General features: G+C 41.8%; 1 protein-coding gene across 3 annotated transcripts in view; it reads right to left on the minus strand.

Moving 5' to 3' along the window:
- unc13bb (unc-13 homolog Bb (C. elegans)) overlaps window positions 1–27,591 on the minus strand; it is a 754,941-nt gene that overhangs the window by 165,806 nt on the left and 561,544 nt on the right. For all 3 annotated transcript variants that reach the window (XM_078550332.1, XM_078550323.1, XM_078550314.1), the window contains 5 exons: window positions 24,139–24,217; window positions 16,570–16,644; window positions 9,106–9,325; window positions 7,366–7,593; window positions 1,290–1,431 (listed from right to left, as the gene is read on the minus strand). In XM_078550332.1, the coding sequence (XP_078406458.1) occupies window positions 1,290–1,431; window positions 7,366–7,593; window positions 9,106–9,325; window positions 16,570–16,644; window positions 24,139–24,217 (744 nt within the window). The remainder of the gene's footprint in view (window positions 1–1,289; window positions 1,432–7,365; window positions 7,594–9,105; window positions 9,326–16,569; window positions 16,645–24,138; window positions 24,218–27,591) is intronic.

The following is a 27,591-nucleotide window of genomic DNA, read 5'->3' on the forward strand; positions in this document are numbered from 1 at the left end:
CAAATGATTTATAACTTTGATCTTAAATCAGAGTGGAAGCTATTAATAAGTCTAAAGATAAACGTGCACCATTTCTATGTGGCATTTTTCCCAAAAGGAAAGAACAGCATTAAAATTAGAGTGCATGATATAACAGTGACTATCAACATGCTGCCAAACAATGTGGCAATTATTCTTAAATGAAAATAGGCTGAATGAATCATGCAAATTAAATGCATTGTGCCAGGCTATTTTTAAGTGCAAGATTATCAAAACGCGAACATTCTTCTTTGTGTCAGGCAGCAAGCATCAAACTAAATGGGAGCTGACAGATAATATAGTTGTGCCGAAATAGAGAACAGAAAGTGAAAGCCTAATGTGGATGATACAATTTGCAGAGTCAGAATTCAAAATCAGAAAATGTATATGTTATCACTGTGGTTCAGTAATGTGTTCATTTGCCTGCTTCCAAAGCTTCAGGGGCTTGGTATTGCATGTACAACATAGCCTTTATTTTAAATTGCAAGTTTACTTTCAAACTTCTTCAATTTTATTTCCTTGCTTTTTAATTCTTCCGTTAAGAAAACTAAACTAGATTGAGGTGAGGATGATGCCATGACCAAGATTAAGCAGCTGACTGAACTACAGGATGTGAGTGGGTTCTGGGATAAATCAGGAACAGGAAAAAAACTAAATTGGATCAGGAAGGATGTAAAAGCTCTAAAAAATGAATAAAGCTCTGAAGAACGAATAAAACTCTTTAGATTTATTGCTGAGCACTATAAATCACATCCCAATAAAGTCAAGAAATTTTCTATATGCTTCAAAGATAACATCAAAGCATAGAGGTAATTTTAACTTTTTACAATGATGTAGAACTGACAGTATTGCATTGGCCGGTCTTATACGCCCTGTCTAATTTCCCTTTCCAATAGGGGCGTATAATGGATGGTCATTCAGATGTCATGGATACAGATCAGCAGTGACCTAATTCAATGACTGAATGGCCTATTGCCGTTTTATGTTCCTACTGATGAAGAATTAAAATGATCCCTGCTACAATATTTAAAGGCCCACTTGTAGCGAAGATCCTGAAGGCAACACTGATATAATTATGCAATTGGTGTGTCCAAAGGAAACTAATGTAAAAAGAACTAAATTATGTCAAATGCATTACTTATTACTTACATATTCTAAAACCCAAGGTCTAATCGACTTTTTCAAAAATTAGATATAGACTCAAGTTATAATGAACAAAAACAATCTTGATTTCAAATTGATTTTTAAAAATTCTAAAGCAGAAAACTTACAAATAAAATTTCTCCTCCCACACAGGATTCAGATTTCCATAGATAGTCTTTGTTCTCTTCTTCGTTTTGCCAACCTGAACAGTGACATATGGATCACTGGAGCCAGTTTTATCCTTTGCTTGAAGTCCCTGAGCACATACCACTGCAAAGAGTTGGAAATCAAGCTTTAGAGCAGTGTAAATAGATTCCTAAGTCATTTTTTTTCAATTTAAAAAGTAAAGGCTCAGGCCCTAGTGACTTCCAAGTTACAGGAGTTCACAATGATTTCCATTTCATCATATTTATATTATCTGACTATTGTGCGCAGAATTAATGCATCTTAACCACATAAACCAGCAGGAAACACGCCACAGAACCCACTTGCCTGGGACTGTGTTAAGTTGGAATCCATATGGTTAGAGCTAAGAAATAAGAAGGGAAATTGTACAATTCTTGGGGTGTCATATGCATCCAAACAGTAGAGTTGAGGGAGCCAGGAAGAGATCAGTGGACAGTTCATAGAGGCATGAAATAACAGCAACACAATAATATTGGATAATATCTATTATTTGTAATAAAGGTAATTTGTGTGTTCAAAGTGGGAGAACGCTTCTTAGAATGAATTTAGACTTACGCATTGATTTAAATTTGTGAATGGAAATAGAAAACACTTCAGTTAGAATCTTCCAACATCCCCGTGGTGGGGCCAGCAAGCCAATGAAACCTCCGTTCGCATCAGCGAGACTGGAAGATCCCACCAGCGTGAGGCACTGAACGATTCCGGTCCTAGTCTCAAAAATGGAAAAGTCCATCCTCTCTATAACAAGAAATTCCAGTCTTCGCCTTTGAAGATCTAACATTAGAATTCTCTCCAAAAGTCACTCCAACTCGGACGGCTTCAAAGGCTGCCCGCCTCTCAGAGTTTCAATCTCATCTCCCCTAGATGCCCAAGTATGTACTCAAGCACCACTCACAAGCACAACTTCAGATCTTCGGCCGTGCCGAGCAGAACACTACTTAGTCAACGGGGTAGCTTTGCCTCGGTGGCCCGCAGCACAGAGTCACCAACTTTTTGCTGCCTTCTTTATCTTCAGGGCTTCCCCTGAGCCGGTGTCAATTACCAGGGTTTCTCCTGAGCCATCTTCACTTAAAGCGTGCTGACTGCAGCCCTTTACCTAATTTTAACTTAACTGGGACCTCATCCTGTCCCCTGTCTGGAACCCTTCTTTTGGAAACTCTCCCTGTCCCGTGCCTGGGGCACTTGCCAGCAATGGTACTCCACTTCCAGTTACGTGGCACAGATTTTCATGCTGTTTTCCTTCCTGCACAGGCATGCTGGGCCCAAGGAAATTAAACAATGCACAACTGCGCATGTGCAGCCTGCTCCCAGTCTATGCATTTGCAGCCTGCTCCCAGTCTACGCATGTGCGGCCTGCTCCCAGTCTACGCATGTGCGGCCTGCTCCCAGTCTACGCATGTGCGGCCTACTCCCAGTCTACACATGTGCAGCCTGCTCCCGGTCTACACATGCACGAAAGCGCTGACGTCTGTCAGGAGTTGAAGTTCTCGACCTCTGCATTAGAATGTGTCAAGTGCAGTTCTCATAACACCACTGACACTTGAAGCTGAAAGTGATTAGGAACGTAGAGTCATTCTACTTAATTTGAAAAAATATTTTTGATTCAAAAACTTGTTCATTTGCAACAAATGAACTAGTACTCTTAGCCTTTGCCAAGCATTCCATGCTCAGAACCATTGGGAGAATCATTGCGAACCATCATTGGATTCTGGATTCATGCCATGAAAAGAAATAGCGGTATTAGCAAACTGAACACATTAAAAAGATGAATTTCAGAATGTATTGCAATGATTATATTTAGAAAGAAAAGATGTTGAAAAAATTAAGGAACTTAGGTTTTGTTTATTCATTTATTGGAAGTGGGCTTCGTTGGCTGAGCCAGCGTTTATTGCCCATTCCTAACTGCCCTTGAGAAGGTGGTGGTGAGCTGCCTTCTTGAACCGCTGCAAGACCCTGTGGTGTAGATACACCCAGTACTGTTAGGAAGGGAGTTCCAGGTTTTTGACCCAGCGACAATGGAGGAATAACGATATATTTCCAAGTCAGGATGGTGAGTGGCATGGAGGAGAACTTTCAGGTGGTGGTAATCCCATGTATCAGCTGTCCTTGTCCTTCTAGATGATAGCAGTCATGGGTTTGGAAGATGCTGTCTAAGGAGCCTTGGTGGGTTTCTACAGTGCATCTTGCAGATGGTACACACTGCTGCCACAGTTCGTCAGCGGTGGAGGGAGTGAATGTTTGTGGATGTGGTGCCAATCAAATGGGCTGCTTTGTCCTGGACGTGTCAAGCTTCTTGAGTGTTGTGGGAGCTGCACTCATCCAGGCAGGTGGGGAGTATTCCATCACACTCCTGACTTGTGCCTTGTAGATGCTGGACAGGCTTTAGGGAGTTAAGAGGTGAGTTACCCGCTGCAGGATTCCTAGCTTCTGAACTGCTCTTGTGGCCATAGTATTTATGTGGCTCGTCCAGTTCACTTTCTGGTCAATAGTAACCCCAGAGTATTGATAGTGGGGAATTCAGCAATGGTAATGCCATTGAATGTCAAGGGGAAATGCTTAGATTCTCGCTTGTTGGAGATGGTCATTGCCTGGCACTTGTGTGGCGCGAATGTTACTTGCCACTTGTCAGCCCAAGCATGGCTATTGTCCAGGTCTTGCTGCATTTGGACATGGACTGCTTCAGTATCTGGGGTGTCGCGGAAGGTTACAAACATTGTACAATCATCAGCGAACATCCCCACTTCTGACTTTATGATGGAAGGAAGGTCATTGGCGAAGCAGATGAAGGTGGCTGGGCCTAGGCCACCACCCTGAGGAACTCCTGCAGCGATGTCCTGCAACCTAGATGATTGACCTCCAACAACCACAACCATCTCCCTTTGTGCTAGGTATGACTCCAACCGACAGAGTATTCCCCCTGATTCCCATTGACTACAGTTTTGCTCGGGTCCTTAATGCCACACTCGGTCAAATGCTGCCTTCATGTCAAGGGCAGTCACTCTCACCTCACCTCACCTCGGGAGTTCAACTCTTTTGTCCATGTTTGAACCAAGGCTGTAATGAGGACAGAAGCTAAGTGACCCTAGCAGAACCCAAACTGAGCGTCAGTGAGCAGGTTAGTATTAAGCAAGTGCCGCTTGATAGCATTGTTGATGACCCCTTCCATCACTTTACTAATGATTGAGGGTAGACTGATAGGGCGGTAATTGGCCGGGTAGGATTTGTCCTATTTTTGTGTACAGGACACACCTACGCAACTTTCCGCATAGCCGGGTAGATGCTAGTGTTGTAGCTGTACTGGAACAGCTTGGCTCAGGATGCGGCAAGTTCTGGAGCACAAGTCTTCGGTACTATTGCCAGAATATTGTCAGGGCCCATAGCCTTTGTAGTATCCAGTGCCATCAGCCCTTTCTTGACATCACGTAGAGTGAATCAAATTGGCTGAAGACTGGCATCTGTGATGCTGGGGACCTCACAGTGCTGTTAGGAAGGGAGTTCCAGGATTTTGACCCAGCGACAGTGAAGGAATGATGATATATTTCCAAGTCAGGATGGTGAGTGACTTGGGAGGGGAGCTTCCAGGTGGTGGTGTTCCCATCTATCTGCTGCCCTTGTCCTTCTAGGTGGTAGTGGTCAGGGGTTTGGAAGGTGCTGTTTAAGGAACCTTGGTAAATTCCTCTGTCGTTGCTGTTGTTGTTTGGGAAATATCGAGGTAATCAGGAAACATAGCCAATGTGCTCAGCCAGAAGACTGGGAGAACTCCCATGCTCTTCGTCAAATAGTGGCATGTGGCCTTTGAAGGTCATTTGGGGAGACAGAAGGAACCTTCATTTCACACCTCACCTGGAAGTTCTAACAATGCAGGGTTCCCGCAGTACTGCACTGAACTGTCAGCCTTGAATTTATGCTGAAGTCTGCAGTTGGGGTTGAACAATAAAAACCAAAATCCAATTTGAATGAGAGAAGTGTAATTAAACTACTTTCAGCATTTGAAATAATTCTGAGAGGATGCTGCAGATTTCCTCTTCAGCGTTTGTGCATTAAATAATTGTTTGGTGCATAGAGCCAGTACAAAGATGAAAATAAGGTGGGAAGTAATGAAGACCATCTGATTTTTCATCCAGTGAAGGGACAAAATTAACAGTCACTTGTACAAAAGTGGATTAATTAAGGAAAGCCAGCATGAACTTGTTAAAGGCAAATTTGATTGAGCTTTTTGATGAGATAAAGGAGAGGATCAATGAGGATAATGCAGGGAACATGGGCTTCCAAAAGGCATTAGATAAAGTGCCACATAACAGGCTTGTCAGCAAAGTTAAAGCCCGTGGAATAAAAGGGGCAGTGGCAGCATGGATATGAAGTTGGTTGAGTGACAGGGACAGATAGAAGTAATGAACAGATATTTTCAGACTGGAGGAAGGTATACAGTGGAGTTCCTCAGGGGTCGGTACGAGGCCCTCTGCTTTTCTTGCTCTATACTGACGGCCTAGACTTGGATGGGCAACGCACAATTTCAAAATTTGAATATGACACAAATTGTGAAATTGGAGGAGGATAGTGAAGAAGAAGACTATGACAACAGTGACAGACATGCTGGTAGGTGAAATTTAATGCAGGTAAGATGGGGTGCAGGAGCAAAGGGACCGGAGTTATATGTGCGCAAATTGTTGAAGCTGGCAGGGAAGGTTGAGAAGGTGGTTAATAAGGAATACTGGATCCTGGATTTTATACACTAAGGCATAAAATACAAAAACAAGGAAGCTAAGGTGAACCTTTATAAAACACTGGCCAGAATTTTCCAGTACCTCACGCCAGAAGGATCTTCCGGTCTGCCAATGTGAATGGAGGTTTCAATGGCTCGCCGACCCCATCGCGTGGGAACCTGCCATGGGGGGCGGGGTTGGTAAACTCCGGCCACTGATTCTGCCTCAATTGGGGTATTGTGTCCAATTCTCAGCACCACACTTAAGGAAGGACGTGAAGGCATTGGAGAATGGTTCTCGGGATGAGGGATTTCAGATACATTTTTTTCTTTATTTTTTCATAGGATGTGGGCATCAATGGCAAACCTAATATTTGTTGCCCATCCCTAATTTCCCTTGAACTGAGTGGCTCGCTCATCCATTTCAGAGGGCAGTTAAGAGTCCACCACCTTGCTGTGTTCTGGAGTCATATGTAGGCAGGCCAGGTAACGTTGGCAGATTTCTTTCCGTGAAGGACATTAGTGAACCAGGTGGGTTTTTATAACAATCGTTTCATGGTCACCATCACTGAGACTAGCTTTCAATGCCAGATTTTATTCATTGAATTTAAATGGTGGGATTTGAACCCGTGCCCCCGGAAGATCAGCCTGGACTGCTAGATTACTAGTTCAGTGACATTACCACTATGCCACCCATGAACAGCTTGGAGAAGCTGAGGCTGGTCTCTTTACAGAAGAGAAGATTAAGAGGAGATTTGATAGAGGTGTTCAAAATTAGGAGAGATCTGGACAGAGAAGATAGGGAGAAATTGTTCTCATTGGTGAAAAGGGCAAGAACCAAAATATTTTATGCATTGAGCAGTTAGGTTCTGGAATGCACTGCCTGTGAGTATGATGGAGGCTGATATACTCATGGCTTTCAGTTTATGAATTCAATAATTATCTGAATATTAGAATATGCAGGGCTACAGGGAAAGGTAGGTGAGTGAGACTAGCTGGGTTGCTCGTGCAGAGAGCCGGTATGGACATGATGGGCCAAAATGCCTCCTTCTGTGCTCAAAAGATTCTGTATGATTCTGTGACTCTATGATGTGCAAAGCTCATTACTGTTACTGGCGTGTAGCAGTAATGTCACAGGGGAAATTTTCCATCTAGCGCCCAGTACTTTATTGCCAGGAATCATGGCACTGGAAATTTAAACCCAAATCTCCAGAATCTTCTAGAAATCACTGGGATAATGCATCACCGGCAAAATATTTGTTGTTTACAAATCCTAGTCCATCAAATACAAGGCATTGATAACTTTTACACTTTACCGGTTATAGTAATCTTTGCTGACCACTTGGATGTTCCATCAAGTACACTTTGTTTGATGGTCTTCATCTGCTGCGCATGCGCAACTTTTATCACTCCAAAGACATCTCGAATCAGTTCAAAGATTTCTGGCTTGTTCCGTTCTCGGATCTTCATCCTGTCTTTCATCGCCATGATAATATTTTGTGTTCTGTCTTCTGCACCATGTTTGGAGCTTTTCTCAGCTGCACCTATTTACAGGAAGCATTGCAGTATACTGTTATGATTAATATGCAAAAATGGTTTTGAGGAGAAATTACAAAACTTCCTTTGCTGTGATGATTGCACTGGTCAAAAAGTTTGTTACATTGTATATGCTAAGCTAGGATAAGCACATTAGGCTAATTTCTTCATATAGATTGCCTACTATTGAATCAAAAATTACTCAATTCTAAAAGTTTTCATTGTAGAAAAGATTTCCCTTCCTACCATGATTTTCCATTTTTCTTTCGTTAGTCTTTTGGAACATCTCTATCTCTACATACAAGGACAGAATGAACTGAGAATAACAACATGCATCTATCTAGTACCTTTAACAAAGTAAAATGTCTCAAAGTGTAATCAGCAATAGGTCCTGAGGCAATAAGGCTGAGATATTCGTATGTGTGGCTACACTGGTAAGAGGTGGGTGTTTGGGAATGGAGGAAGCCAGGGCGTTGAGGGATGGCATTATACAGATGCTACACAGACACACACACACAGTCACAAGGGGAAAAGCCATAATGAGATTTAAATAGGAGGGGGAAAAATCTTAACTTGGAGGCTTTAGGGGATCAGCAGCCAATGGTCCAGTACGTCACCATGAACAGGAATGATGGGTGAGTGGGACTTGGTGCGCCATTTTGGGTGAACTGAAGTTTACTGAATGTACAGAGTATTGGAAGATAGCCAGGAAAACATTAGAATTATCTAGTTTAGAGTGATAAGGAGGTGGAGCGGATTTCAGCAGCAAATGGCTGAGGAAACAATGGAGACAAGCAATCTTACCAAGGTGGAAGTAGGAGATGGTTTGGGTTCAGAAGGTCAGCTCAGTGTCAAATAGGCAGAACAGCCTCAGAATCCTATGACAGTGACCAGGGAGGAGGATGAAATCAGTGGAAGGGCATGAAATTTGTGGTGAGAGATGATGGTTTTTGTCTTTCCAATGGTCGAATGGAAGAAGCTGCAGCTCGGCCAATCCTGATGTCAGACAAGCAGTCTGACAACACAGACGCAGTAAAGGGCTTAAAAGGGATGGTGGAAAAGTAGAATGTGGTGTCATTTGCATGTCTGTAGATGCTGACCCCAGGTCTTTGGATGATGTCACCAAGGGGCTGCATGTAGATGAGAAGGGGAGAAGGCCAAGGATAGATAGCTGGGGAACCTGGGGGGGAACGGTATGAGAGTGGGAAGAGAAACCATTGCAGCAGGTGGTTTGGTTACAATCAGATAGGTAAGTTGCAGCGCCAAGCAAGGGCAGTTACTCCAAGCTGGACAAAGGAAGGGGAACATATTGTGGTCAAGCGCGTGCAAGGCTGCAGGGGTGGGGTCAAGAAGGATGAGGGGATTATTGCATCATGGTCACAGTCACAGAGGACAGACTCAGCAGAGCTCTAATTGTACAGATTGCTGGGCTGCAAATTAAGGTAGGTTAGCATTTGAAATGAATGAAAATGAATGGAAACATGTTACAAAATAAGTAAATGCACAGGAAACAGACTTACGTTGTAAACAGTCTGCATTTAGTAGGTCTTGGCACTTTTCATGACATTTTACCCCACACTCAGTGCACCGCATTCCCTGACGAGCAATGCCCCATAGTAATCCCTCACATTCATAGCAGTATGTAGGCGTGGTGGCAGTCCAGACCTCAAAATTGTGGGGTGTGGTACAAGAGATAGGGTAGATTAAGGCTTGGAGGGTCTTTTTATAAACATGGTTTTTCTGCAGAGATAAATGCAAAAGTTATTAGAAATCTGCATGATCCTTCTGGCAACTTTTTCTGTCTTAAATTCCTATACTCATATTTGCAACGCCAATTGCCAATGTATACTTGTCATGTTGTAATTGCACTCTTGAAAGTGCTGCAGAGGTGTCACTGATAAGAGGGTGTTTATCCTCTGGCTGAATGGCAGTAATAATACAATAATACGTTTATGTTGCATAGATCTGCAAAAAAAAATCTTTTATATTTAAATGATTCTGCATCTGTTTCCTTTCCCACTCCCATTTAAGTTATTTTACCCCATGGCATTACAATTCACAGTAAATAGCTTGAATCAGGAATTTGTTATGTTGTGCATGTCAGGGACAAGATCACTTCTCATCATTCCACAGGGCAGTTGGCTTTCTGACCTGTTGCACCAGCACTTCTTTTAACAGCAAACTAAAGAGCAAATAATGTAATAAAAAAATGTAATTCCCAGCAACTGTGATTTACTAAAGAATTTTACATTGTTAAAGCACAAATGTGCAGCAGTGTAGAAAGGCTGGCCGCAATATGGAATATCGAATTGCGTTTGGTGCAGAAGGGGAGACAGCAGTTATGAATGGGAAACCCGGAAATATATGTTTCTCAACATAAGAAACAGGAGCAGGAGTAGGCCATTCGGCCCTTTGAGCAATCTCTGCCATTCAATAAGATTGGACTGTGGTCTTAACTCCACTTTCCTGCCTGCACCCCCACCCCACTCTCCCATAACCCTCGACTCCCTTGTCAACTAAAAATCTGTCTAATCAGCCTTGAATATATTCAATCACCCAGCCTCTACTGCTCACCGGGGAAGAGAATTCCAAACATTAACGACCCAGGGACACAAAATTCTTTCTCATCTCTGCCTTAAACGGGAGACCCCTTTTTTTGAAACTGTGTCCCCTAGTTCTAGAAACCCCATACGAGGAAACATCCTCTCAGCTTCTACCCTGTCAAGCTCCCTCAGAATCTTACCTGTTTGAATTAGATCATCTCTCATTGTTCAAAACTGCTCAACTTTTCCTCAGACAAGACAAACCCCTCATCCCAATAATCAGCCCAGTGAACCTTCTCTAAACTGCTTCAAATGCAAGTATGTCCCTCCATAAGATGACCAATACTGTACACAGTCCTCTAGGTGTGGTCTCACCAATGTCCTGTACAATTTTAGCAAGACTTTCCCACTTTTATACTCCATCCCCCTTGCAAAAATCCAACATTCCATTTGCTTTCCTAATTATTAGCTGTAGCTGCATGCTGCCTTTTGGTGATTCATGTAAAAGGACACCCTCTATTGTAGCATTCTGTAGTCTCTCTCCATTTAAATAATATTCTACTTTTCTATTCTTCCTGCCAAAGTGATCAACCTCACATTTTCCCACATTATACTCTGCTCTGCTAAACTTTTGCCCACTCACTTAACCTATTTATATCCCTTCGCAGACTCTTTTGTATCTTTCTCACAACTTGTTTTCTTACCTATCTTCGTATCAGAAGCAAATTGGGCTACAATTATCCAAAGATCATAAATAGTTCAGGCCCAGCATGGATCCCTATGGCGCTCCACTAGTTACAGTTTGCCATCTTGAAAATGACCCATTTATCCCACTTCTCTGTTTCATGTTAGTTAGGCTCTATCCATGTTAATATATCTCACCCAACACGATAAGCTCTTAATTTGTGTAGAAACCTTTTGTGGCACCTTATCGAATGCCCTTTGGAAATCCAAATACACTACTTCTGCTTCCCCTTTATCCACATTGCTTATTATGTCCTCAAAGAACTCTAATCAATTTGTCAAACACAATTTCTCTTTTACAAAACCATGCTGACTCTGCCTAATTGTATTATGATTTTTTAAATGTCCTGCTACTACCTCTTTAATAATGGACTCTAGCATTTTTCCAGTGAGACATTAGGCTAACTAACATTAGGCCTATAGTTTTCTGCTTTCTGTCTCCCTCCTTGTGGTTTTCCAATCTGCTGGGATCTTTTTGGAATCTAGGGGATTTTGAAAGATTACAACCAATGCATCCACTATCTCCGCAGCCACTTCTTTTATGTAAGCCAGTAGGTGCAGGGCACTTGTCAACTTTTAACCCAATTAGTAGTCCCATTATTTTTTCTCTTGTGATGGCAATTGTTTTAAGTTCCTCTCTTTTTTTTTGCCTTTTGATTTTCTGCCATTCTTGGAATGCTTTTTGTTTCTTTCTCTATGAAGGTGGACACAAAATACTTGTTCAAAGCTGCTGCCACTCCTCATTTCTCATTATTAATTCCCCAGTCTCACCCTTTAAGGAACCAATGCTTATTTTAGCCACTTTTTTCTTTTATATACTTGTCTCATCCTGTCAATTTTTTATTTCTTGCTCATTTTCTCTTGTGGTCCAATTTCTCCCTCTCTTTTTAGTCATCCTTTGCTAGTTTCTAAAACTTTCCCAATCTTCTAGCCTACCATGAATCTTTGCAGGATTGTATGCTCTTTCTTTCAATTTGATACCACCTTTACTTTTTTTTCCAGTTAGCCACAGATGGTGCATCCTTCTGATAGAGGCTTTCTTCTTCAATGGAATATATCTTTGTTGAAAGTTATGAAACATCTCCTTAAATATCAGCCACTGCTTTTCTACTGTCTTACCTTTTAACCTATCCACCTAGTCTGCTTTAGCCAACTCGATCGTCATACCCTTATAATTGCCTTTATTTAAGCTTGGGACATTAGTTATGGACCCACATTTCTCACTCTCAATCTGAACGTGAAATGCTATTTTGTTATGATCACCCTTGCCTAGAGGATCCCTTTCCTCGAGGTCTTTAATTAATTCTGTCTCATTACACATTACCAGGTCCAAAATAGCCTGGTTCCTCATAGGTTCCAGAACACATTGTTCTAAGAAACTGTTCCAAATACACTATTAATTCATCCTCCAGGATCTCTTTGCCCATTCCACAAGGCAAACGTCCTGATGATTAGGGGAGGCGGGGCAGGGGGTGGGGGAAGGAGGCATGGGGAGAAGAACAGATGATGGGTGAAGGAAGCAGATTGGAGGGCTGGTAGAAGATCATGGGGTGGTTGCAGTTGATGGCCAGAGTGTAGGGGGGAGCAGACAGATTACAAGAGGTAGAAGGGGCGGAGACAAAGGGGTAGTACTTACAGGTAAGGTTGCTGAGCCTGAAGAGAACTCTCCTGCTCCTTCTGGATCACAAGCAGTGTTGTAAAGGCACTTACTTGATGGATCCTCTTGTTTTCTAGTCTTCTTTTACCTGCTGTGTTTCCCGAAATCTGGGAAACCCAGCCGACTGAGGTTAAAAGTAGAAATCCCATAAAAATGGAGGCACCTGGCCAAGCATGCATAATAAGGCTTGGCTGAGAGCCCAGACTCTCATAACAGCTTTCACTTTGTTGACACAGGTGCACTGAAGGGAAACATTGCTTGATTGCTTACAATTTATTAATCTGCTATTAATACTGTAAATGTCTGGATGATTGACACTTTTATAGGGTTGTAGTAACAGCAGCTTTTAAGAAAATTATGAATGGATGTTTTCTTCTTAGTCATTCCAGATATGTCATTGTTACAGTAGGGTTTATTGGATCTGTACAGTGCATACTGGGTGAATGATCATGGAAGTGCCATGAGCTAGCAAGAGGACTATAAAATGCCATAGGGGTGAGAGGGGTTATATGAGCCTCAGGTTGGCAAAGGGACTATAAGGGGCCATGGAGTTTGGGTGGGGGCCGTGAGTGGACGCAGAAGTTGTGAAGGACCATGAGGAGTGGGTGCGAGGTGTGAAGATAGATTTTTAAAATATTTTTGGGAATAAGGCAGGGAATGAGAGTGAGTGTGTGTGTGTAGTTAAACTGGGAGAAGGTTTAGTAAAGACAGCTTGTCTGTGGGAGCAGAGAGATGAAGGGTAAAGGAGATAGATGCATGCATTTGTAATGAGAGGCTATGGTGAAGTTGAATGTATGAGTAAATAGAAAATGCTGGAAAAACTCGCAGCATCTGTGGAGAGAGAAACAGAGTTAACGTTTCGAGTCTGTATGATCCTTCCTCAGAGCTGGATAAAAATAAAATGGCATCATGCTGGAGTTGGCGGAAATGGCAGAGGATGATCCTTTGAATGTGGAGTCTGGTGGGGTGAAAAGTGAGGACAAGGGGTACCCTATCACGGTTCTGGAAGGGAGGGGAAGGCGTGAGGGCAGAGGCGTGGGACATGGGTTGGACACGGTTGAGGGCCCTTTCAACCACAGTGGGTGGGGGGGTGGGGTGGGAACCTCGATTAAGGAAGAAGGAAGACATGTCAGAAGTGCCGTTTTGGAAAGTGGCATCATTGGAACAGATGCAACGGAGGCGAAGGAACTGAGAGAATGGGATGGAGTCCTTACAGGAAGCGGGGTGTGAGGAGCTGTAGTTGAGGTTGCTGTGGGAGTCGGTAGGCTTGTAATGAATATTGGTGGACAGTCTATCACCAGAAATGGAGACAGAGAGATCAAGGAAGGGAAAGGAAGTGTCAGAGATGGGTCACTTGTAGGTGATAGAGGTGTGGAAATTGGAAGCAAAATTGATAAGTCTTTCCAGGTCCGTACGAGAGCATGGACACATGAAACACTGAAACAGTCATCAATGGGCCGAAAAGAGATGTGGGAGGGGCCCTAAGTAGGACTGGAACAAGGAATGTTCCACATACCTCATAAAGAGACAGGCATAACTGGGACCCTTGCGAGTATCCATAGCCACACCTTTTATTTGGAAGAAGTGAGACAAGCTTAAGGAGAAATTGTTCAGTGAGAGAACAAGTTCAGTCAGGCAGAGGAGAGTGGTGGTGGATGGTGATTGTTCGGGCCTCTGTTCAAGGAAGAAATGTTCATACGGACTTGAATCGTTAACTCTGTTTCTCTCTCCACAGATGCTGCTAGACCTGCTGAGTTTTTCCAGCATTTTCTGTTTTTGTTTCAGATTTCCAGCATTCACAGTATTTTGCTTTAATCTTATGTACAAGTAAATAGGTTGGGTTTTAAAATTTGCATTAGGTGTAAGGTCATGACTTTTCAGCTGGTAAATTTCAAAGGGAGTTTAGGAGCGACATGGGACTTTTAGAACTTAAAGGCTCCAAAAGTAAACAAGGGAAGGTAATTCAATTTTATTTTACCCAAAAGTGGAGGTAATAGGAAGACATGAAAGATTTGTACTTTGGAAAAATTGTGTCCAAAGAAGTGACTAGAACAATGAGGTCTAAGATCAAAGGGTAAAAGGATGTTTAAGGAAAGATGTTTAGTTGAGTTTTATTGGCTGTGTGGCGGAGATGTCCTAAGACTAGCTCTGTGCTAAGAAAAGTTGTGAATTTAAAGCAGCCATCCAGTTTCAAAGCAGAAAAGTCTTTGTATTCAAAAAGCAGTCTGTTCTTTATCTTTTGAATTTCCACAGCAGAGTGGAAGGGAGTGAGAAGTCATGTGGTATACCTTTTCTAAAGTGATAGCAGCTTTGCCTTGGGTAATATTACTGGATTTTTATGGTTAAAAATCTATTAGGGATCTGTTGACAAGTAGCTTACTTGTGTGTTCTGACCAAGTGGGTTTTTTGGGGAATGTTTTGTAAATCTGTTTTAACCACGTAATTTTAATCTTATGTGTTTAAGTTTTCTTTTCCATCTTGTTAATAAATCTTTTAATTTTAAAATCCTAAAAGTGTTACGGGGATTCTATGTTTCTGGGATCAGTAGTTTTCCCTCGTTTTCAAAATACAAAAAAAAAGTTATGATCAGTAAGACAAGTTTCCCTCTGGGATTTGGCTTGCTCAGCAAATAACATCAGCTATGGTTGTAACGGTGGGGTCGTGGTGAAGGAGTGTGAGGGCTACAGGGCCTAATATTTCACAAAATAATTAACTCAAAGTCCCAGAGAACAGAGGCAGACATATCCTACCTCAGCACTGGGCAGGCCCTGTGGCTGCCTCCTGTGAGAAATTGATTTTTTAAAATATTTTTGGGAAATATTGTGTTAATCTGTGAAAAGGCTGGGTGTGTCTGTGTGTTTATGACTTAATTAAGCTTAGCAGAGATTATTTTGGGAGACAGGTTGTCTGTGGGCTTTAAAACACGAAAAGGATAGAGATGTTAGGTTTGAGGTACAAGTGAATAAGGCAGATCTAACATTTACATTTTTAGATAAGCGGAGAGTTTGTCTGAATATCAGAGAGAAGTCAGAGGTGACAAGAAACATATTTGCATCTTGCAGGAGTTCCATAGGCAAATAGGAGTGGGGACGTTGTATTTTATTGACCTGAAAGCAAAGACAAGATGGAAACATGAAAGATCTTATATTTGGAAGGTTTTGAGTTTCAAAGAGGTGTGAGAACAATGGAACCTGAGATGATAGGGAAAAATGTATTTTAGAGTTACTGAGGAGAACTTAGGGTGGAGCTGGAGCTAAGCTGTTGAGCTGGAGCTGTGAGACGTAGCTGCTGAGCTGTGGCTCTGGGTCGGGAGAAGATAGGTTTGAATCAGCCATTCAGTCAAGCCAGAAAAGCCTTGGGCTGAAAAAAAGCTTTATTCTGAAGTTTGGATTTTCATAGCAGAGTGGAAGAGAGTTACAGGTCATGTGGTATGCCTGTATTGAAACTACAGCAGTTTGCATTGGGTAATATTACTGGATTTTTTATAGTTAAACATCTATAAGGGAGTGTTGTTATAAGGGAGTGTTGCCTGGAATGTGTTTACTTTTGGGTCTAACCAAACAGTGAGTCTTTTTGGGGGAATGTTTTGTAAGACTTATTTAACTGTGTAACTGCAATCTTGTGTGCTTAGGTTTTCTTTTATTCATGCTAATAAAGCTTCTACTTTTCATTTTGAAAATCCCAAAGGTTTACTGGATTTCGTGCTGTTGAGATCAGTACGACTTTTTCTCGCTTTCAGAATACAAAAAAAAGTATGGCCCATAAGCCAAGCTTCTCTCTGGGATTTGGTTTGTGCAGCAATTAACATTGGCTGTGACCATAACACTCCAATCTGCATCTCACACCTGCACTTCCCTGAATGAAAACTGCGCCATTCGTGGCAAATTTACCTGTGGCGGATGCACCAAGCCAGGAAATTTCCCAACTTAAGCTACCAATTCACAGATGCTGTCAGACCTGTTGAGTATTTCCAACATTTTCTGTTTTTAATCAATAAAAAAAACTAACAGATGGGTCTTTTTCACATATACTCTTCTTACCAGCTCTTCATCTTTTAGGGAGGTACGAGTTGCCATTGCAGAGGTAATGCCAGCTTTTCGCGACTGCACAAGTGACTGTAATATGAAACCAAGTGTAATTTAAGATCAATGCAGTTCTTAACTCACTAAATTAATTGTGAATTTGTGTAATATAAATTAATAACCACATACATCTAAACTGAAAATTGTGGATTTGTTTAAGGGAAAAAAAAATTCCACACGTTTGACCTCTACTATTAAAAGAATGAACCTTATAGATATACGATTGTTGTAAAGGATACTCCTTGAATACACAAGTGACTTAGAAATTGTTAGCATTATTGGTGTAATTAAGAACAATAGTGCTTTCAGTGGTAAATTCCCTGCAGGCATTTGCTTTAAGTCAAAGGGACAGATTTTACTGTCTCAATGCAGGGCAAACACGCATTAGACAAGGGGGAAATAGAGATAGGGGGGACCGGATTCCAGCATTCCTGCCCACAGTCCCGTCATGCAATATCTTTTAAGGGCACGAGATAAGGATGCGAGTCACAAGCCCACATGCAGCAATCCCAATGCCTTGCTGCGCTATTGTGGGCTTGGTGATTTCGGACTCCCAGAATTTTCATGGAGTCAGGCCAGCTGCTGAAGGAGATGTTGTTCACGCTAGCTCAGACGTGTCATGAACCAAGGGGGAAACCTGTTCTGGAGTTCGGAACCTTTTGACAGTTAAGTTTAAAAGGTGTTGTTAACTTCACATATCATATTGTAATGCTGTGCAATAAGTTATGTATATTTTTAATGTAGTGATTGATGATAGGGCTTTGTTAATAAAAGATAAGTGACTATTAAATTGACCAGCATTGTGAAAATGGAAAAGTCTTCAGATGCATTAGATTGATTTACCTAGTGGATAAATTGCTCTTCTGCATTGAACAGGATTGAGATTCAGATTTTACTATGTCAATTGCACCCAAATTTGATCTTTTAATTGATTGACAGGTTCAGTCTTTGAAGCAGTGCAATCAATGGCTGCATTTTTGATTGACAGGTCAGCCATCTTTTCAGCATTTTAAGCAGTGGAACAGATGGCCTTTGTTCTACTACTTCAAAGGCTTTAATGCATTCAGGTCTGGAGGCTTTGTTGAGACAGTTGTGCAATGGAACCACATCACAAATGCTTGGCTGAGCTCCAAACCCTTCTAATGGATTCTGCTCAGCAGGGGCTGTCAAGGCAATTGTGAACTTGGTTTCAATTGACCGTTTTATGAGCTCCCAAAAAGGTAATGTGTTTTTGAACGGCTGTTTGGTTATTTTGATGGTCTTATGACCATTTAATATGATTAGTTTTTTCAAGAAGTTTGATTGGCTGTTTGTTTGACAGTTTCATGAGCATCTCAATGATTTCTCAATGTTATTATAGGGGTCACGAGTTCTTTCCATTGTGGATGCTAGGTGAATGGACATCAGGGATATGGGAAGGAGACTAGTGGCATGAGCGATATGGGGGATGAGGGCTGAGGGCTAGGATACCTAACACTCAACTTCAGGACTGGGACAATGTCCCAGAAAATGGCGGTGGACCTTCTAACCCGCCCATGTTGGCATCTACCCACTTCAATTCCCGGCTCAGGCCTGCTTTGGAAGGTAGTGGCCCCAACTTCAGCCCATCCCCACCAACCTGCCATGAAAACAACATCAGCTTGCATTGCTGAGCAGGAGGCAGGATTGCGACATTGGAAAATCTCCTGACTAGCGATTCTCGCCCCAAAGGGGAAAATACAGCCCAAAGGATCTGCACTGTTTGCTGATCCAAGCTAGCACGTAGAAGAGTGCCACACCTGGCTTTGGCTTTTGTATGGGAAAATATCACAGCATAGGTTTCCACTCCTAAATGGTACACAGGAGCCATTGCTAGAACTGGTCACGAAGAAGTATTGGGTTCAGTTGTGATTTCCTCCCATTCTCGCCGCCCTGTTGCATAATAAATTATTTGCATTTATATACTGCCACAAGTCATTCCAAAGTGCTTAACAGCCAATGAAATACTTTTGAAGTGTAGTCATTGTTGTAATGTAGGAAACGTGGCAGTTAATTTGCACAAACCAAGTCATTGCAAACAGCAATGTGAAAATAGCCAGGTAATCTGTTTTTGTGATGCTGACTGGGGGATAGATATTGTTCAAGACACTGGGGATAACTCCCATGCACTTCTTCAAAATAGTGCCATGGGAATTTTTATGCCCACCTGAAAGGGTAAAAGGAGCCTTGGTTTAATGTCTCATCTGAAAGATGGCACCTCCAACAGTACAGCACTCCCTCAGTACTGCACTGGAGTGTCAACTTTGATTATTGTGCTCAGGTCCTGGAGTGGGACTTGAACCCATGACCTTGTGACTCAGAGGTGACAAACCTACTGTCCAGGCTAACACATTAAGCCCTTGGTATTGAAGGATACTTATGAAACTCTATCCTTATGTGAGTCAATATTGTCAGGAGGGCACCTTCAGGAGAAAAGGTGCTTCCCAGAATATTATCAAAAATATTAGGAAACTGGTACCAAGGAGGTCTGAAACTTTAACCCCATTAGGAATAAGGTAGAAATTACCATAGCTGTGTGTTCCACTTCAAGATATTATTGGTGCTACTTGGCTACAATTTGCAGAAATTATAAACCTTGAAGATCTTGAATTTCTCTGCATGAGCACATCTCTGAAGTTAGTCTGGAAAATGCACCAATTCCCATGGCCATTTTCCCAATCTCAAGATGTGTCATAATTCTCTGCCAATCGAACTAGAATATGCTCAAATGCAAAATGTAAAAATCGGTGTAAATCAGAAGAGCACACATAAAGGGCCAAACTCTCACCATATCACCATAAAATAATAGGGTAGCAATAGTGGGGGATTTCAACTTCCCCAACATTAACTGGGTTAGTCATAGTGTGATAGGCTTAGAGGGAGTGGAATTCTTAAAATGCATCCAGGAGAGCTTTTTAAGCCAGTACGTAGAAGGTCCTACAAGAGAGGGGACAGTCCTGGACTTAATTTTAGGGAATGAAGCAGGGCAAGTGGTAGAGGTATCAGTGGGGGAGCATTTTGCAGATAGTGATCGTAACTCCGTTAGATTCAGGGTTGTTATGCAAAAGGACAAGGATGGGCCAGAAATCAGAGTTCTAAATTGGGGGAAGGCTGATTTTAATAAAATCAGATATAATTTGGCCAGAGTGGACTGGGAGCAGCTACTTTTAGGTAAATCTGCATCAGAGCAGTGGGGCTCATTCAAGAAGTAAATTGGCAGAGTACAGGGCTAACATATTCCAGTAAAGATAAAGGGTGGGACCAACAAATCCAGTGAACCCTGGATGTCGAAGGATATAGAGGATTGGATAGAGAGAAAAAGGGAGGCTTATGGCAGATACCAAGGGCTCAAAACAGCGGAAGCCCTAGAGGCGTATAGAATGTATAGGGGGGAACTTAAGAAGGAAATTAGGAGAGCAAAAAGGGGGCATGCAAAAACATTGGCAAGTAAAATAAAGGAAAGTCCAGTTATTTTACAAGTATATTAAGAGTAAGAGGATAACGAGGGAAAGAGTAGGGCCCATTAAGGACCATAGTAGTAATTTGTGTGTGGGGCCAGAAGATGTAGGTAGGGTTCTGAATGATTGTGTCGGTGTTCACAAGTGAGAGGGGCAACGTGGGTATGGAAATCAGGCAGAAGGACTGTGATATAATTAAAGAAATTAGCATAGAAAGGGAGGAGGTTCGAAGTGGTCTGGCAAGCTTGAAAGTAGATAAATCTCCAGGCCCAGATGAAATGTATCCCAGGCTATTGAGTGAGGCAAGGGAGGAGATAACAGGGGCGCTGGCAAAAATTTTCAGTACTTCTCTGGCCACAGGAGAGGCACCAGAGGACTGGAGGACAGCCAGGGTGGTACAGTTATTCAAGAAGGGAGGAAGGGATAAACCAGGGAACTATAGGCCCGTCAGTCTAACCTCAGTGGTGGGGAAACTATTGGAAGCAATTCTGTGGGACAGAATCAATCTAGACTTGGATAGGCAGGGATTAATCAAGGACAGTCAGCATGGTTTTGTTAAAGAGAGGTCATGTCTAACCAATTAGAATTTTTCGAAAAGGTGACCAGGTGTGTAGATGAGGGCAGTGCATTTGACATAGTCTACTTGGACTTCAACAAGGCTTTTGATAAGGTCCCGTATGGGAGACTGATAACAAAATTAAGAGCCCATGGGATCCAAGGCAATTTGGCAAATTGGATCCAGAATTGGCTGCGTGGCAGGAAGCAGAGGGTGATGGTCGAGGGGTGTTTTTGTGACTGGATGCCTGTGTTCAGTGGGGTTCCACAAGGATCGGTGTTGAGTCCCTTGCTGTTTGTGGTATATATAAATGATTTAGACTTGAATGTAGGAGGATTGATAAGTAAATTTGCGGATGACACGAAAATTGGTGGGGTGGTAAATAGTGAGGAGGATAGCCTTAGATTAGAGGAGGATATAGACGGGCTGGTCAGATGGGCTGATCAGTGGCAAATGGAATTTAATCTGGATAAGTGTGAGGTGATGCTCTTGGGCAGGACAAACAAGGCACGGGAATACACGATGAATGGTAGGACCCTGGGAAGTACCGAGGATCAGAGGGACATTGGTGTCCATGTCCTCCGGTCCCTTAAGGTAGCGGGACATGTAGATAAGGTGGTTAAGAAGGCATATGGGATACTTGCCTAGATTAACCGAGGCACAGAATAAAAGAGCAGGGAGGTTATGCTGGAACTGTATAAACCGCTGGTTAGGTCACAGCTAGAGTATTATGTGCAACTTTGGAATTCGCATTGTAGGAAGGATGTGATTGCACTCGAGAGCGCGCAGAGGAGATTTACTAGGATGTTGCCTGGGCTGGAGAGTTTTAGTTATGAGGAGAGATTGGATAGGCTGGAGTTATTTTCTCTGGAGCAGAGGAGATTGAGGGGGGACATGATGGAGGTGTATAAAATTATGAGGGGCATAGGTAGGGTAGACAGGAAAGAACTTTTCCCCTTGGTGGAGGGATCAATAACCAGGGGGCATAGATTTAAGGTAAGGGGCAGGAGGTTTAGAGGGGATGTGAAGAAGAATTTTTTCACCCAGAGGGTGGTGAGAATCTGGAACTCACTGCCTGAAAGGGTGGTAGAGGCAGAAACACTCATAACATTTAAGAAGCATTTGGACACAAGTATGGAGGTAATTCCTGGGTTCCTGTGGTAAACCTGAAGCACTGTTAATGAGGGATAGAATGAAATTATTGCTTTGTTTCTACACCTGTAATTATAGCACTAATGTGACACATACTGACACTATGGGCAAAATTTTATGCTGGTCAGGCAGGCGCACATCCGACCCGATCAATTGTGAAATTGTGCGAGCTGACGTCGGGCAAGTGTCCCGACATCATCCCACATTCACGCGTTATTTTAGACCGCGGGCATGTGCAAAAATTGGAAGCGCGCCTGCCAACAATCAAGAGGGCAATTAAGCTCATTAATGGCACAATTGTCTGCCTTTTTTTGTCGCCCGTCCAACCTTACAGTTGGTGGATGGGCAAATCAGCCAGGCGGCCTTTGCATTTTTCAACAAACCTCATCCATGGGCGGGATGAGATTTCCGTGATGAAATAAAATATAAATAAATTTCTGTGGACAGCATTTTCATAAGCTAAATTTTCAGGTGACTGATTATGATGCATGAACACTTTTTTTCAGCTTTTGAAACCTTTATTTTTGATGTTTCAGGTCTACAGCTCCCTGAGGCATCTCTCAGCTGTCAGGGAGCTTTCTGTCAGCGCTGGCCTGTGCCAACGTCATTGCCCGCCCTCTTCCTGCTCCCACCCTGGCAGTGCTGAGCTTTTCAGCACACGTTTCACACTGGCTGGCCTTTAATTGGCCAGCCAGCATGAAATCACGGTCGGTGATCCGTTTCCCGGCCGAACTGAAAATTCAGGCCCATGATTTATCAGTAAAATTCTACCCCATGAATCCTTTACAGAAATCAGCTTTGTATATAAGGTTCATGTGTCTTATATAATTTAAAATAATCAATGTGCAGGAGTGGAAGCTAACATGGAAATGCTATAAGGTATGATGAAACAAGGAAGTGGGAGGTTGAGGGTCAACAAGCATAAAGCTCCTTTTTTGTTTATTGGGGAGATTATAGTACCACTTACCATGGCCTGCACAAAAGGAATGTTTGCATACAAAAAAATTACAAAATGTTATTGCAGAGTTCAACTCTTCTGATGCTAACAACAGTCATGTCATATTATTACCACTTCACTTCTAGAAAGGACCCGTTTCAGAAACTACAGTCCTAATTTTAATCTAACCCGCTCTGAGAGAATAGGGTTGGTTTTGGGCTGGATGCTTGATTTACTGCTTAGCCAATTTTACAATCTATTGATTAACGTTCCTAAATTGAATATTTTTTATTGAATTATAGATCGTTTAAAAGAATTCACCTTCACAAGAGACTGAAAAAGCCAAATAATTTACTTTTATTCCACTGAAATCACAAGATGGAAAAACTATTTTTTTCTTGTGACCAGCAATATTTCAATCACTTAACTAGCAAGGATTTTTAAAAAGCACAGAATCAACAGAACATAGTACTGATTTAATAATCAATACTATCTATTAAATATGTTCAGACTACTATTAAGTCTGCTTAACAAATGCAGCTGAGCAACATACAGCTCAGTGCAACCTTACAGAAATATGTACAAGGACATATATTAAACAGGCAACAAAGAAAGGGCAGTAATCCCACAGGTACTGAAGCAGATGCCAAATGTAAACTTTTATACTAGAGCTGGTTTGCAGACATAAATTGAATGGCTTCAAGTAGCTGAAACAATAGCAGATGATTCTGTTTTGCAAAGGAAATGAAGCCACTGTTACAAAACAATGTTTTGGTTTCATGAAACCAATGAATCCCATGAATTAGAATTTGGATATATGGATTTGGATTCATTTGGATTCATGAAACCACTACCGTTAACACTCCCTTTGTCTTGTGTCCATGACATTTTTGTCAATCTCTCCTTTGCCCCCACCTATCGCTGACCTTCTATCCAGCTTCACCTGCTCCACCCCCACTTAAACAGTATAAATTTCATCACATTTCTACGGACTCGAAATGTTAATTCTGTTTTTCTCTCCACAGATGGTGTCAGGCCTGCTGAGTTTTTCCAACATTTCTGTTTTTATTTCAGATTTCCAGCATCCGCAGTATTTTGCTTTTAACCAATGTGGTATGTCAGATGCTCTAACATTATTTAACTACACAGCTTTTCCTGCTCAGCAATCTCCCGTTAAGGCATTCCTTAAGTTGCCTGCCCACAAATGCATGGACAAAAACCTTAGCTTAATGTCAAGCAAATTATTCCTGTTATCTCAGAATCCTGATCTCGCTTTTGGTTAACAGTTGAGTGTAAAGCAACAAAGAAAAATCAAAGCACAGAACATCAGCAATGGCAGTAACAAAACTTAATACATCCTGCAACTTATAAACGATTTCCTGGAAGAGAAAAAAAAAATGACTTACCAGATCGCTAACAAGGGGGATTGGTTTTTTCTTCCGCAAGTCTGGCATACTGTCAATACCATACAGCCCACCTCCAGTTCTAGAAAAAAAACACCAAAACAGATTTGTGTCTTTGATCTTGGAAAGTCAGATATAACCATGTGATCATGTAGTTTATTGGTTATGTTACTAGACTAGTAATCAGGAGACCTAAACTAATAATCTAGTGAATGTGAGTTCAAGTCCTACCACGTACTTTGAGAATTAGATTGAGTTATATATAATTTACAATATTTAAAGGGCATTCAGCCCAACAGGTCTCTGCAGGTATTTATGCTGCACACGAGCCTCCTTACCTTACTTCATCTCACTCTATCAACATATCCTCCTATTCATTTCTCCCTCATGTACATTTCCAGCTTCCCTGTAAATACATCTATGCCATTCACCTCAACCACTCCATGTGGTAGCAAGTTTCACATTCTCAGCACACTCAACTGAATTGCAATTAAATAAATCTGGAAATAAAAAGTTGGTATCAATAAAAGCATGATGATGAAACTAGTGTTTGTCTTGAAAACCTAAATGATTCACTATTGATTTTTTGGAAAAGAAGCCTGTTGCCATTAACTAGTCTGGCCTAACTAGTCCCATACCAATGTCGTTCACTCTTAACTGTCCTATGTAGTGGCCTAACAAAGCCACTCGGGAGCATCCAGGTATAGGTAGGGATGGGCAATAATTGCCAGGTGACACCCACATTCTGCGAGTGAATAAAAAATTAGAGACTTGCATTTCCTACACATATACAGTAAGTGCAAATGTATTCCACAAAAGAAGTCAGATTCTAACAGTGAATCTTAGGATTCGAATAAAGACATTGTTTACATATTCAGAACAATGCACTATCAAGATGCATGTATAACCCCAGTTGACAGATTAGGATAAATTTGACCATGGAGTTATCCATAATCCAAGAGCCTGATAATGTAGTGTCAGCAACACTGGTGTCAGGGGCCTCATCATGTGGTATGAGCAGCTCTAAAAATTCCCTTTAAAACTGCCTTTAACTACAGGGGAACAAAACAAACAAGAGGCAAAAGTCACCCTTTCAGTGCCACTGCTTTGAAGATACTGCTAAAGGAAGTTCTGAAGAAAAAGGTAATTCTGACAGTGAGGATCACACTCAATGCAATGCCAGAGCAAACATGGATCAAGGCGACACAGCATCTTTGCATAGTCCAGCAAAATTTTTAAATCACAGAATCTTGGCTGGATGGGGCTGTAGTATCTCTCTCATTTTGCCCAGGTATCTGAATTGTTTCTTGGTGAGTCTCAATGGTGTGCTTGAGTCACACCTTTCCGGCAGCATGTGGTAAGTTGTACTTCTCCTCGGGTTTTGCCCTTCAGTTCCAAAGTGGTATAATCGACCATGGTTGTATTGCATATCCTTGGTCCCACAGCTGCCTTCCCTCCAGTCTCTATGGTCCTGCAAATAAGTCTGACACTTGGCTACCGAAAAATAAAAGAATCATGAGAACTACAAAGGCATTCTTGTGCAGAATTCTGCTCCTGCACTTACAGACCTATTGATTACCTGACAGAGCTATATATTTATGGGGTAGCATTGGGAATAGTGGCGTGTATGACCATGTAAAACAATGCTTTAGGCATTCCTCCCCATGGTAGAAGTGGAGTGCGCTTTTATGATGCTGGCTCCTCTCCAGAGGGAAGCTGATTAATTCACTGGCCCTGGAAAAGAACTCCTCAATGACATGTACTTCTCAGAGGAGAGTTGACTTCAATGTTTCTGCTTCAATAGACAGGTTGCATAAACACCTGCATGTAACATCTGGATCAGAAATACTACAGGAGCGTCAGTTTCCCAAAACTTCAACATTTCTTGCTATTGGATGCATCCAGTCCAAGAAAAAAACCTTCCTGATATTTTCTGTGGAAAGCAGACATTGCCTAGGTCAGGTGTGCAAATTTCACCAGGTGCCAGGGTCCACTTGAGTACAAGGAATCACACATGGGACCCATCTAGCTACCAGGACTCTTCATATCAACATTATGACCTCCATGAAGATAAAAGGATGGTGCTCAGTTTGTATCCAGAGGGTATCTGACCATAAAAATGTAATGGCCATTGTCAGGGCACAGATATGGTGTCTTCATTATCATGATTTTGTTGTGCCCATATTCCTTGCAGGGCATATAGCGCTTCATGAATGATACTTGGAAGAAAAGAGCTATCTCTGTAAGCATGGCTGTTAACCCCAATGATTTACCAAGTGTAACATTAGGGAGTCATATCGGAAAATATTGTATCGCTAATGAATGTGATTATTCTAGTTTAAAAAGATTGTGTCAATTTATTAATTTTTCAGAAATTCAATCAGTAGTCAGAACAATATTCACAGTCATTCTTCTTCCATTAATAAATTTTTATTAGTGTTCAACAAAAAACAATATTAAGGTCTCGGTGTTAAAATGTCAATCTCTCTGCCTCATCACAAAGAAATTACACCAATAATAAACTTCCAACTGGATAAATAGGAACAGTAGCCAACTGGAAATTATGGAAACTGCTTCTGACAGATCAATAGGTGATCGGTGACCAAAAAGAAAGTTTAAATTATATTATATTTACTGAAGTAGCAAATGTGGCGTGCTAAAAAAAGTAGTTGCGTGACACTGTAGGTGATGTCAGCAAGTTGGTTTGTGAGGTTGGAGCATATATATTGTAGCTCTAATTTTGCATTATCAGTTTAGTTGGGGCTGCCCATGACCCACTCCTCCACCCACCAATATGGCACAATGGCACCCATGATGCGGAGGTTGGGGACAGTACAAGAAACTAGAAAGCGCAGAAAAGCTCCTTTATACAGAAAAATGTTCCACTCTACTCTCTACTAAAAGCACAAAAGCCAGCTACATGGGAGTAGGTCCACTGAGTGAATATATTTATCCTTATCCTTGGTCAAAAGTGAGAAAGTATGCTGGTATCAGGAAAAAGAAAAGACCGAGTCTGCTCATTCCTTGTGAGACCCATTATGCATGCCACAAACTTAAGTTACAAACTGCCACATCTTCTTGGACATACTATTTCAAACACTCTGTACAACCCATTGTCTCCTTCTTTTATACAAAGTATTACAGTGCAGAAACAGGTCATTCTGGCCAACGATGTTTATTCTCCACACAAGCCTGCTCCCACTCTTCTTCATCTAACCTCATCGACATGTCCTTCTATTCCTTTTCATCAAGTGTTTATCTTTTCTTGAGATATAGGACATGGCCATTGCTGGCAAGGCTAGCATTTATTGCGCATCATTAATAGTCTTTCAGGAGGTGGAGGTGAACTACCTTCTCGAACCATTGTAGTTTGTATGGTATAAGTACACCCACAGTTATGTTAGGTAGGGACCTGCAGGATTTCAACCAAGTGACAGTGAAGGAATGGTGATATAT

The sequence above is a fragment of the Cetorhinus maximus genome, chromosome 1, assembly GCF_964194155.1.
Source record: "Cetorhinus maximus chromosome 1, sCetMax3.hap1.1, whole genome shotgun sequence".
In the NCBI taxonomy this organism is placed as follows: Eukaryota; Metazoa; Chordata; class Chondrichthyes; order Lamniformes; family Cetorhinidae; genus Cetorhinus; species Cetorhinus maximus.